Genomic DNA, 13,424 nt, shown 5'->3' on the forward strand with positions numbered 1-13,424 from the left:
TATACTTTCTACAAAACAACTACAACCATAACACCAACAAATCATTCCAGACTACCCCATCCCCTGCCTCCCGCTGTGCCCCCACCCAGACACCACGGCCCAGCAGTGACGCCATTCCACCTGCTACACGACGCTGGCTGACGCACTCCAGACGTGGCAGCAACAGGAGGTGGAGGGCAGGAGCAAGAGTCGGATGGATGGCGAAGGAAGGCATGATGGCGGAGCTGGTGGGCTTTGGGAGGGTGTTCGTGCAGGGTACCTCGGCAGGGGTCTAGATTAGAGCAAATGGATGATGAGAGACTAGTAAGGTGTTTGTGTGGAATATTAGGAGTAGCAGTTGGGGGAACAAGTGTGTTAGGATGGTAATAAAGAATGGCTTGGAAACTAGTTGTTGGGCTTTTGAGGGGTTGAGTGAAGCCTTGTTGAGAGTGATGGAAGTAGGATTGTCAGAAATGGAGAGGGCTTACAATGTTATGTAACTAAGTGGACAAGTGAGATAGACAGAGTGATCAAGCACATGGGACTGAGTGAGCCAAGTGTGGAAATTCTGGGATGGAGTGAGCCAGGTGTGGAAAAGTGTGGAAATTGTGGGATTGAGTGAGCCATGTGTGGAAATTGTGTAGAAAAGTGTGGAAATAGTGTGGAGAAGGGTGTGGAAAAAAATGTGGAAATTGTGGGGTTGAGTGAGCCAGGTGTGGACAAGTGAGATAGACAGAGCGATGAAGCATGTGGGGTTGAGTGAGCCAGGTGTGTGCGTCACTTGGGGATGACTGTGAGCTAACCTGGGACCAATGGTTGATGACGCTCACTGATGGAATTAGAAGCTGCATGAATTGTTTATGTAGATTTTAGAAGCTGTCCTCAATTGTTTGTGTAGATCTGAAGCACTTACTTTGAATTGAAGGCTTGGACCATGTAATATCTTTGTAATTCTTCTGTATCTCTGTCATAAGTTCCTTAGATAACTCACTACTGTTTTTGTCTCTATATAATAATATGTACATTTACTCAAACTGCATTTCCTTTCAGTGTGCAGGTTGGCAGTAAACCTCCCTGAAGGTTCCAGAACTGCTCACCAAGTGTCCAGCCCAGCCTGTCACAAGACTATGTGACAGTGGACCTTCCACTCATACTGAAAACAGCTGTGCACTGCCACTCCACAGGAAGTGGTGACCACTCTAGGTGTGCTATCTGCTGTTTATATGTATAAGATGAGTACTGGCTAAGGGTAAGACAAATTCTTGCAGGTGTGTGTGTGTGTGTGTGTGTGTGTGTGTGTGTGTGTGTGTGTGTGTGTGTGTGTGTGTGTGTGTGTGTGTGTGTGTTTAGGAACCAATTAAATATTGCTTATTGTTAGAAATGGAAGAGGCTCTGAGGGACTTTGAAAAGGTTGCTTATATCAGTGAAATGAGTAGGTGTGTTCTTGGAGACAGAAGCAGCATGTGGCCTGGCCTGGAGGAGAATCTTGACTGAGGCCCTTTTTTTTGAGAGACTGCAAGCTGACAGAGGTGAGGAAGATCCTTGTGGGGGCTTATTCTAAAGGATACTGTAGTGAGGAAACTCAAAGCTTGGAGGAACAGAAGAACAGTGTTGCTGTGTGTGGCATTGACTGTGTACTATATCGTAAGGAAGACAATCTTTGCTCCCACAGTGTCAAGAGTGAAAAACACAGTAAAAGCTGAAATAGTGGAGCCAGTATCACGTAACAATTGATCAAAGCAAAACAATTCAAGGTGTTACTAGTATTTACAGTGTTCTATAAGTACTTCTGAGAGAGAGAGAGAGAGAGAGAGAGAGAGAAGAGAGAGAGAGAGAGAGAGAGAGAGAGAGAGAGACAGAGAGAGACAAAGAGAGAGACAAAGAGAGAGAGAGAGAGAGAGAGAGAGAGAGAGAGAGAGAGAGAGAGAGAGAGAGAGATGATAAGTGATGTTTCTAGTTTCAGTGATTTACTTCACAGACAGTAGTTAGTGAGCAGGTGTTAAATATAATCCAGTGTTGCTGAGGGAGAATAAATTAATAGGCAGTAGTGTGCATAAAATGTACTCTATGTATTTTTTATGTAGGAGGGACATTGACAACTTATTTACCTCTCCTTCCACTGAATGGCAGGCACAATGACACCAATTACCTGCTGTTTACATTTCACTGTTGACTCTTGCATTTCTCTATTAATCTGGGACTGAATTCTTCACTACTATTGGTTTGACATAGAATTTTTAATGTGTCCCTTGAAGATTAAAAGCCCAACCTATTTCCTTTATCTGTTATTTCCAGATTGAGTTGTCTTGAAGCTGAGATGAGTTGGTCGGGTAATGAGTGACTTGCATCAAGTGACCGTGAGGTGTTGGACGTTGATATTGTGTTATTGCAAGTGTAACCAGTAATAAGTAAGTCCTTTCTTTAAAACTCTTCATACATGGATTTGTCATACATGGATGGATAAGGCCCTTGTACAGAGTCAGCAGCTGAGGGGGGGGGTGAGAAAAACTGGCAGACATCTCAGAATACCTAACTTCATAGAAGCTGTTTTAGCTAGAGATGAGATATGAAATTTCCAGTTTCCAGACTGAGGAGGTTCAGTGTAGAAGAGGGGATACTTGTTGTCTGGAAGGTTGTGTTGAGTTGATAGATGGAGGAATTGAGTTTTTGAGGCATTGAACAATACCAGGTTTGCTCTGCCCCAGTCAGAAATTTTAGAGAGAGATTACAAGTGAGGTATTCTGTGGCTTCCCTGTGTGAACTGTTTGCCTCCCGAAAGGTTGGATGTCCATGAAAAGACCTGGAAAAATGCTGGTTAGTATAATCAGTGTAGGATTGGATAGGACAACAAGTTTGGTTTAGAAGATCATTGATGAATATAGGAAGAGAGTGAATGACGATAGAATCCTGAGGAACACCACTGTTAACAGATTTAGGAGAAGAACAGTGACCGTCTACCACAGCAGCAATAGAATGGTCAGAAAGGAAACTTGACATGAAGTTACACAGAGAAGGAAAGAAGCTGTAGGAGTGTAGTTTGGAAATGCAAGCTTTGTGCCAGACTATCAGAAGCTTTTCATATATCCAAGGCAACAGCAAAAGTTTCACCAAAATCTCTAAAAGAGTATGATGACCAAAGACTCAGTAAGGAAAGCCAGATGACCAGTGGAGCAGCCTTGATGGACCCTAATACTGGCGATCAGATACAAGTAGGCTGTGAAGTAATAGATGTTTAAGAATATTCCTATTAAGGGTAGATTAAAAACTTTAGATAGGCAGGAAATTAAAGCAATGGGACTGTTGTTTGAGAAATTAAAACTACTACTACTGCTACTACTACTACTACTACTACTACTGCTACTACTACTGCTACTGCTACTACTACTACTGCTACTACTGGATGGTATATCAGTTCACACAGCAAGAAGCCAAGGACCCACCGAGGCTGTCACTTGGAAGAGGTCATTGTTGTTGCATCCAGCATCCCAGCCTGACTGCCTAGACAGGTCCCGCAGGTTGCTGAATGGCAGAGATGCAGGCTGCTCCACAGCAAGATGTGAGACCAGTGTGGCAGAGTATGATGTGTACACAATGAGGGACACACTGTAGCCAACCCAGTAGATTACCCGTGGATTAACAGTGTCAATGTTGTATGTGAGTGTATAGTGTAGTGTCTGGGCCACCCTGTATAGGACTGCCAGCCTGGCATATAGATAGATCAATCTAATTATTTGACATTTCATATTCTGAACATTTTGCTGATCCAATTAATCTGTTAAGGGAGCACTTTGTTCAACATCTTTAAAATATTATTTTGATCATCACCTGTATCTCTCACCTGATGATATAGATAGGCTGGGTGTAGGTAACAACTTTCAACCTCATCCTCAGTTGATGGACAATTCAGAGACAGGTGAGGTCAGCTTTCCCCTGACTGCAGAGCTCCTACCGTGCCCGTCCACTCGTTGCTTGAGTTGTCCTTCAGTTTCCCGTAGGCATAACCTTCCAGTACATTGAAACTGACTCTGTACAAGAGAAGAGAGTGGGAGAAAAAATAGTGTTGTGTATTGAGGGAAAGAAAATTTCTGTCTTGTCTTCTCTATTTAGGGAAAGAAAAAGGAAAAGGGCAAGTAGTGTCATATGCATGGAGGAAAAGGAAAATTATTCTCATATGCACTGAGCAAAAAGGAAAAGTACTGTGATATGTACTAAGGGAAAGGCTGGGTGTACTGAAGGGAAGGAAAAATACTGTTGTCGTATTTATTGAGGAAAAGAAAGAAATACTGTCGTATGTACATTTTTTAATTGCTAGAAAGAAAAGTGAAATATACATTTATATGTATAGTTTATTTTTCATATCAGTCACAAGTATGGATGTTTGTTTCCCTTCTTTTTTTTCACATGTACAGCTACCTCCTCAAATAGCATGTATTTTCAAAATTTCAAGCTGCTGTGATGATGAAAAAAGCCTGAAAGAAAAATGACAAGGAACAAAAAGTAATGAGAATAAGTTTTGTGGCAACTATTCATTAGGTGTCACTTTTTCACTCCTCCACTTAGACCGGTACAGTTGAACGCAAAATGTGAAAACTTACGAGAAATTGTGTGCATCCCTTAGTGCAGTGACAATATCCCCCACAAAACCAGTGATATTTCTTTGACTGGAGGTTAGTTCAATAATTTTGAAGGCTGGGATTAATTTTAATGAGGGATGAGAGGGTGGAAGTGACTGGAGTATAGGTTAATAATTCTACCAGCTGGAAAGGATTTTGAGGGTCAGAGGAAAGTGATTGGATATTAGCTTGATAATCGTGCTTGGTGAGATTAATTTTAGTGAGAGACTAGATGGTGGGAGGATGATATTTAGAGGTTAGTTTGGTAATTTTGCCAGTTGGTATTAATTTTTAGTGAGGGATGAGGGTGTCAGAAGAATGTGACTGGAGGTTAGTTTAATAATTCTGAGGGTGGGAGGAAAGTAATAGGGGGTTAGTTTAATTTTGGTGATGGATGAGAGTGTGAGTGGGAAAGTGTAGCTGACCACATAATTTATCAAATAGTACAAGCATGTACACATTCTTAATAATGTTCCATGTTAAGATATACTAAACATGAAGTTACTCCACAATATATGATGGTGTAAATTACGAATGGTTAAAGTCGAGACTTGTTTGATGATGGCCTGTTTGCTTGCTCCCCTTGGACGTGCGGGCAAGTGCAGCAGCGTTCGACCGTTTCTCTAGGGGCAAGCGACACCTCCTGGTGGGGGACTTCAAATCTGCTGTCGCTGCCTTCGAGGTGTGTCTGTTGCTTAGGTGTGGTATGTGTTGCATGTTACCTAGTTGTGTTGTTTTCTGTGTTGTTAATTGTTTCATATCATAGTGAAAGTAAACACCAGGTTTAACTGACACTCCTTACCACTCCAGGAGGCAACAGAGTCCCTGGTGGAGCTGTGTGGGGAGCAGGCGCCCGAGTGTGGTGACGCGTACTGCCGCTGTGGCCGTGCATTGCTGGAGCTGGCACGCAAGGAGGCAGGGGTGCTGGGGCCAGATCTGGATGGTGCCAGTAGTCGTGTGTATTGCTTGGTTATTGTGTTAACGTGCTGGAGTGTGCACAGCCGGGAGTGTTTGGGGAATGAAAAATAAAAGGAGTTATGGATGTTTAAAAAATGCAATCTTTTGAGAGCTGAGTATACAAGAAAGTTGCTGTGTTTGCGGGATGAGTAAACAATGAAGAAATGTTTTGAGGAACTGGGTGTGCAGAGGCACGAGTGTTTGGAGAATGAGAATACAGGAAGACAGGAGTGATTTAGGAATAAGTGTACAAGAAAGGAGTGTTTGAGTGACAATATATAAGGAAGAGGTGTTTTTGAAAATGAGAGTACAAGGAATGAGCATTTTGGGAGTTAATATACAAGGAAGCAAGTATTTAAGGGACAAGTATACAAGATTATTTTCCTGTCATATGTCATTATACAATGTTTTTCTTTGTTATATACATCATTCCCTTTCACTTTTCATATCTTGTGTTCTCGTCATTCTGATGTAATGTTACAGATAGAGAATGTTTGGTGTCAAATTTTCACTAATTTCATATGTGTATAAACTTTCATTTCATTGACTTTTTTTTACTATTACTACTATATTTGCTTGCTTTTTAAACAAGTCTTTTCTTTCAGAGGAGGGAAGCACAGGGGAAGAGGAGGACGAGGAGGAAGAGAGTTAAGAGTCACAAGAGGAGGAGGAAGGTGGAAAGAAAGAGGAAGGAGAGGAGGAGGAGGAGGAGGAGGAAGATGGAGAAGGAAAGGAGAAAGATAAGAAGGAAGGAAATGCTGCAGAAGGAGAAGGTGAGTTGTTAATAAGGTTTTGTGTGACAAGTTTTCTGAAAATTTTATTTGTTTACATGAAGTTTGTTTTGTATTTATTACTCTTAATATACTACTTCTCCCACCACATGCAATTTGTCTGTCTGCTGTTGTGGGTTCTTTCATTTCTTGTTCCCTTTCCTGAATATACCATTTCCTTAGTTTCATATCTAGTACCCTCCAATAAAATTTCTGCTTCTCGGTCTCTGTACTTCTCTCGTTTTTTTTGCTTGGCTTCATTCCTCAGATCCTTCTCTTTTTCCCTTTCTTCCAAGTTCATATCTCTTTTTTACCCAAATATTCTTGTATTCTGAATTTTCAGCCAGCTTCCCAGTTCTCACTAGGATCTCCTTTACTGTAACTTGGGATCTCATTCTCACTTTTAATGGTCTTTTACCTCCTTCACTATATTTTCAAATTCTATATGCTTCTTCCACTTCTCATTCCAGTCCCTGTTCTTCACCTTGGACCATTGTAATAATTTTCCTTACCAACTCCTCTCTCTCTCTCTCTCTCTCTCTCTCTCTCTCTCTCTCTCTCTCTCTCTCTCTCTCTCTCTCTCTCTCTCTCTCCTCTCTCTCTCTCTCTCTCTCTCTCTCTCTCTCTCTCTCTCTCTCTCTCTTCTCTCTCTCTCTCCTCTCTCTCTCTCTCTCTCTCTCTCTCTCTTATTCCCTTTTCTTCCCTTTTCTTCCTTTCTTCCTTCCCTCCTATCTTTGTTTCTCCCTCCTCCTCCTCCTCCTCCTCCTCCTCCTCCTCCTCCTCCTCCTCCTCCTCCTCCTCCTCCTCCTCCTCCTCCTCCTCCTCCTCCTCCTTCATTCTACCTAACAAGAAATAATAGATTCAAGATTATACCCAAACGTTTTAAATCCCACAAGGCCAAACATTTTTTCTTTAATCGTATAGTAAATATATGGAGTAAACTTCCTGCAGAAATTGTGAACAATATTGAAATTGTGAAAGCAATATTATTGAATCAGTTCATCCTAAACATTTGCACTTTGTTTTTCCACAGAGCAATAAGACATTAGAATTGACAGAGAAACCAGACAAGGGACTGCATTTGAAGAAGCACAAGAACCAAGAAATTACATCATTCAATGAAATGACAACATAATCTAAAGTAAGAATTTACATAGCTTTCATTTTGGTTTACATTCTGAAAGGTAACAGTAACATGGATATGTTTTTATATTGAAATCTTTCTCTGATTGCATACAAATGGTACCAATCAACAAATAATAATGTAATACTTAGAAGCTGGGGAATTCAAATCACTGGTAGATAAAATGAACCACCATTCTAGAGTGTACATAACTAAGGAATTAATATACTGGTTAACTGTCACACCAGCATGAACAGAATAACAACAATTGTTGAGTAGAGTCTGTAGGAGGCAGGGAAGGAGGCATGTAGTCAGTTTTAGAGAGCAGTTATTATGAAATCAGCTGTAGAATATTCCTAAGATGCAATACTACTGGAGTCTGTCAGCTTGAAGACAGTTTATTAAAGAAGGGAAGTTCATGAGATATAAAGCCTTTGATTATTCAGTTTCATTTCCAAAGTAACATTTATTTATTGGTGTGTTGCTTCCTGTAAATAGTAAAGCCTTGACAGCACTGCATCTCTCACACCATGCTGTAACTGTTGAGAGAACCCTAACCCTTAGAGAGAGGAGGAGGGAATCCTTGGTCTATGTTCAGTAAAGCCCTGTATTCTTGTCATGGCAATGTAGAATGGAGGCGTCATTGGTTTATGTTCAGTAAAGCCCTGTATTCTTGTCATGGCAATGTAGAATGGAGGCGTCCTTGGTTTATGTTCAGTAAAGCCCCGTATTCTTGTCATGGCAATGTAGAATGGAGGCGTCCTTGGTTTATGTTCAGTAAAGCCCTGTATTCTTGTCATGGCAATGTAGAATGGAGGCGTCCTTGGTTTATGTTCAGTAAAGCCCCGTATTCTTGTCATGGCAATGTAGAATGGAGGCGTCCTTGGTTTATGTTCAGTAAAGCCCTGTATTCTTGTCATGGCAATGTAGAATGGAGGCGTCCTTGGTTTATGTTCAGTAAAGCCCCGTATTCTTGTCATGGCAATGTAGAATGGAGGCGTCCTTGGTTTATGTTCAGTAAAGCCCTGTATTCTTGTCATGGCAATGTAGAATGGAGACGTCATTGGTCACATACTGTTCTAATGTAATCTAATGTAATCTAATGGAATCATGAAGGTGTAAAAATGCAGGATATGGACATCATCAGCTTTTGTCATTAAGGGTGGTAAAGTGAAAGATTTGTTAATCACTTTGGTCTTTAGTTGATGCTTCTGGTGAGGCTTTCCTGTTTAAACTTGGCATAATATATATAAAATGATGTGGCATGTTAAACAAGTTAACTTACTGCCTTCTTGTGTCTTTCACAGATAGAAATCAAAAACGTCACAAGACAGAATAGTGAGCTGCATGCACTTATCACAGAGTATAAAGTCACTCCCTCAGAGGAAAAAGACAAGGATGGCATGTCTTCATGTGAGAACTCAGAAGCTAAATGTGAGCTACCATCCACATGAATATATATTTGTATATCAAACTGACATTCTCCTTGGAGGGAGGCTTTCCAAAGTGCACACACACACACACACACACACACACACACACACACACACACACACACACACACACACACACACACACACACACACACACACACACACACATCTCTGCATCAGGACTCAACAGCCAGACTGATAAACAATTACTTCACCCAAGATGATCAGCTGATAGGATTAGCTGTGGATGAGCCTCCTGTGGTGACTAGGAGTACAAAAGCCAGCAGCTAATTTTGGGAGCTGCCAGTCATCATGGTCCTGGTGTCTGAGGTGCTGCTTTTGCATTTTCCCAGTCATGGGTCGAGGCTACATCACATTTATTCATTCACAGTTGCTCTTAGTTATCTCTGTTACAAGTTAAAATTTTTCCTGGCTCCACAGACATTTCTGGTGCATCTAACCCTCTCTCCATTGCCCTTCTATTTCCCTTAGTCTTATACCCACTTCTTACATTACGTCTAATTACTTCCATTGGTCATTCTTGTCTGGCCCTCTGTTGCATCAATTTTTCACCTCCAGGTACAGATACCAAGGGGAAATTGCTGGGTCAAGTGGCTACACTGACATCTGAGGTTAGCAGGTTGGAGAGTGAGTGCAGCAGTCTTCAGGTTCAGCTAGACTGTGAGAGGGATAAGTATAACAAACTGCTGGGAGAATCTCTTGCTCATGAAAAGTTGTCTGAAGATGTCATAACTGAACCAAAAGGTAAGAAAGTTTATATTCTCTAATAATAAAGCAAATAATTTTTCCTCACTGTTGCTCAATTTTTGAATTAATAACAAAATAAAAGCATTGTTATTGGATTTGTTTATTGAGGCTGTATTAAGAAAAGTTGAGAGAAACAAACTTATTGTTTTATCAGGAGAAACAACAGGATTGGGAGGAACTGAGCTTTAACAGAAGCTGCAACAACTGCAGGAGGCTCACAGGGTCCTGGAGAGCAGGTTAACTTGCAGCATGAAGGAGGTGGCTGAGCTAAGTGACAGGAAGTAGCAGCTTAAGCATGCTGTAGTGCATGAGGAGACAGAGTCCATCGGTGTATGCATGTTTTTTGCTCATTTGAATCATCTGTAAAAGTGAAGTGGAGGAAGTGTTTACTGTTTACTGTATGCCATTTCCTTGGTCTTTTAATGAAGAATTTTATCCTTCTTCAGGTGACTACATCACCATCTACCAGTTGCAGCGAGGAGTGATGAAGCAACAAGCTCGAGAACGCGAGTTAGACCTTGCCAGCCTCCATCATGAATGAGAGGAAATGAAGCAAAACCACTCTGCAGGTTAGTGCTCTCTTTTGCATCTCACACACTTCTTATTCATGTCATGGCAGATTAGTGATTTCTGCTGCATCTCACACACTTCTTATTCAATTGCTGGCAGGTTAGTGATCTCTGCTGCATCTCACACACTTCTTATTCAATTGCTGGCAGGTTAGTGATCTCTGCTGCATCTCAAACGGTTCTTATTCAGGTGTTGACCAAAGTACTAAGCCTTCATATCATTACCTTGCTCTGTGATGGAGGCTACACCATCTGGCATCTAGCTGAGATTTAATGTTGCAGTAAAGCTTCCATATGAGTTCATGTAGAGCAAAATGTTTTCAAATGCCAGGGAAGTAGTGTAATGTAACCTTCCAGAGAAATCTATCCCTCATTTATTAGTTAACAGGAGTGTTTAATGTACTTAATGTGATTAGCCAGGATCAAGGGTCAACTTCTTCACTGACCATTTACTCTCAGGTGATGTATCTGTCCTCCATGAGTCACCAGAGACACATAAGGTGTTGTAAGTGAAATTTCATCTATTAGATTTATTCAAAATGTGAATTAACACAGTTGTTTCCTGCAGGATTTGATATCAAAGCTGGTGCAGGAAAAGGAAGCAGATCATGACCTTCAGCAGCTCGAGAAGATAAGCAGCGTCCTTAAGAGTCCAGTTGCTATCTTTAGCAGTGTTGGTGAGTAGTAAAAACTGAGCCATCTTATGAAGTGCAACGAAACATTATTATTATCTTCATAATTTTCTTGAAATAAACAGATTTCTGTGGCATGTTGCTCATTAGCACTTTAATATCAGATAACACCAGTTATTTATGTAATGATGTAATGTACTAAGTAGATGAAATACAAGTGGCATCTGCTAACACTCTTGATGTGGAACAGGAACCAGTGAGTCTGAGACACCCACCACCAGTGGAAAGGTGGCTGACGAGCGCCTCAAGCACTCTGAAAAGGTGGAGCAACAACAAGAAACAGAAAATTGCATCCATCATTCTTTGCCTGAGGAGGGAATTGATGCTCTGTTGACCCTTCACACTGATGTCCCTCATGAGGAGGGAGAATATGAATCCTACAGAACTTGCCCATAGGAAGACCAAAACTGTTACTGCTGCCACACTGCCACCACTTCCACTGACACCAAAAGCCCAACTGTGCAGAGAATCCTGGACCTCCGCAATGAAATGGAGTCCACCAGTCACCTGGAGCACTTTAGCCTCCAAAAGTTCCATCCGTGTCCATTGTGTTTGGGTAAACTTATCACTGTATAAGGGGACAAGTATCAGTGTATGGTTACTATATACTCATTTGTACTTAAAGATGTCATGTCACATCATTCTCTCTCTCTCTCTCTCTCTCTCTCTCTCTCTCTCTCTCTCTCTCTCTCTCTCTCTCTCTCTCTCTCTCTCTCTCTCTCTCTCTCTCTCTCTCTCTCTCTCTCTCTCTTTTCTTTCTTTCTTTCTTTCTTTCTTTCTTTCTTTCTTGCTTTCTTTTGTTGCATATGTTACTGCTTTACATTCCTCCCCACAGTATTTTTTCATCTACTTTATGACTGCAGTAGTTTTATCATCCCAGTGTATGCTGTATCCACTCTGAAACTGTAATTCACCAATCAGCTCAAATGTGTCTCTGTTTTGATAATCATTAATTTGTTTCAGCTACACAACCACTCTGATAAGGGACAAAATCTACTTCACCAGTCATCTATGTCATACAGTCATATATATTCATACATATGACAAAATACTCTTCCTAAGACATTTCTTATTTTCTCTTCTCAAGTGACCTGTCCATCTATCTAAGGTACCACATAACATTTAAAACTTACAATATTGTGTTTAATTCATGAACACTTTTTTGTCTATCTATGGAGACTTGCGTATAGACTTGAAATGTATTGGGAGTTTTCTTTATCTCTCATTCTATACCTAACACCTGTTCCTAAGAATCCCCAGGTGATAGCCATGGTGACTGGCTGGTCTCCTACTGAGTGGCTGGGGTTTTCCAAAAGTGAGGGTTGGTGTTCCATACCATACCATGTGCCCTGTTTGTATTCCTTCTTTGTCCTCTGTATTATATTCTATGTAAAGATGGTGCTGGGGTGGGATCTACTTCTTATTCCCTAAAAGTGATGAGGAGTGACACTGGGCAGCATTGATTTGCTCCTTAGAGATGGCTGGGTTCCTGTGGATGAGTGGGCCATGCTGTGCTTTGTCAAGGATGGTGTTTGGTATTGTGATGACTCTTGCCACAATCAAGTGCCTCCCACAGAGTAGTGGAGTACCTATGTATGGTGTTGACCCAAGCTGTCCAGGTCTCATCCAATGCCTTAATATGATTTAGATGATCAAAATGGTTTAACTCACCATTTAATCAGCTGACTGATTTGAATGGAGAAGTATGTAATGTGTTGTAGCCTAACCATCCCTGCCAGCATGGTCAGATTCTTGGTAGTAACCTGAAATGCTCCTAGGTAGTGAGTATCATTGCACATAATGATCTTTACTTTGTCAGTAATTCAATGATACTGAATATTACTCTACTGGATTTTGCTCACCACTGCTTGGTAACTTTTGGCCATAATCCCAGGTCTGGAATGATATGAAGCCATGTTTTTACATTCCATATGAGACAGGCAAGCACTATGCTTTGCCTGACTGATACCTGTACTTTACATTTATGACCCCAGGTAGTTCATCACTCTCTCTCTCTCTCTCTCTCTCTCTCTCTCTCTCTCTCTGTTTGGAATTATACTGTATATTAGGAAATATCATTAAAGAGTGTGTGTGTAAAAAGTGTTTGCATTATTGTGCATTTGATGTTATAGCCCCAGGTTCTTAAAGTTTTCTAGTTTCATGATTTATAAAGATTGCTATTTTTAATAAAGTTATTGAAATTGTTATTGAGTGTTTTTTATTGAACTCATTAGCTTTGTAATAGTGTGCGTCTCATCATGCATTCATTAATGATGTAGAGTGGAAATGTCCACTCCTATCATGCATAATATCAATGCATTATTGGTTTATGTTGTTATTTGTGTATAAATTGTAAAGTTATGCCAGTCTATTTTAGTACAAACTAAATATCAGCTGGAAGAGAGGACAGGTAATGGCACACTAAAACACAGGAAGGGACAATGATATAACCATCCAATTTAACAATACACAGAGGAAGAAGAATGAGAAAGCAATAAAAATGGATTATTTAATGGATGA

General features: G+C 40.8%; 1 protein-coding gene across 20 annotated transcripts in view; it reads left to right on the forward strand.

The window, feature by feature from the left end:
- The window catches only part of LOC135114630 (histone-binding protein N1/N2-like), a 20,261-nt gene extending 7,150 nt beyond the window's left edge, over positions 1-13,111 (forward strand). Inside the window, exons 3-14 of one of the 20 annotated variants that reach the window (XR_010275590.1) lie at positions 51-210; positions 1,030-1,182; positions 2,275-2,387; positions 5,198-5,274; positions 5,403-5,547; positions 6,155-6,322; positions 7,353-7,460; positions 8,750-8,876; positions 9,455-9,640; positions 9,798-10,212; positions 10,781-10,889; positions 11,095-13,111. Coding sequence is in view for 6 of the 20 variants with exons in the window: in XM_064030415.1 (XP_063886485.1) it covers positions 3,208-3,535; positions 5,198-5,291; positions 5,403-5,547; positions 6,155-6,322; positions 8,750-8,876; positions 9,455-9,640; positions 9,798-9,832 (1,083 nt within the window). In the remaining 14 variants the exon portion in view is untranslated. Of the gene's footprint in view, positions 1-50; positions 211-234; positions 256-1,029; positions 1,183-2,274; positions 2,388-3,121; positions 3,536-3,954; positions 3,971-4,082; positions 4,647-5,197; positions 5,297-5,402; positions 5,548-6,154; positions 6,323-7,352; positions 7,461-8,749; positions 8,877-9,454; positions 9,641-9,797; positions 10,213-10,780; positions 10,890-11,094 lie in introns of those variants that run through there. The other 19 variants (XR_010275597.1, XR_010275599.1, XR_010275598.1 and 16 more) reach the window with 19 other exon arrangements.
- The last annotated feature ends 313 nt before the right edge of the window (positions 13,112-13,424 follow it).

The sequence above is a fragment of the Scylla paramamosain genome, chromosome 28 (genome assembly GCF_035594125.1).
Source record: "Scylla paramamosain isolate STU-SP2022 chromosome 28, ASM3559412v1, whole genome shotgun sequence".
NCBI lineage: Eukaryota > Metazoa > Arthropoda > Malacostraca > Decapoda > Portunidae > Scylla > Scylla paramamosain.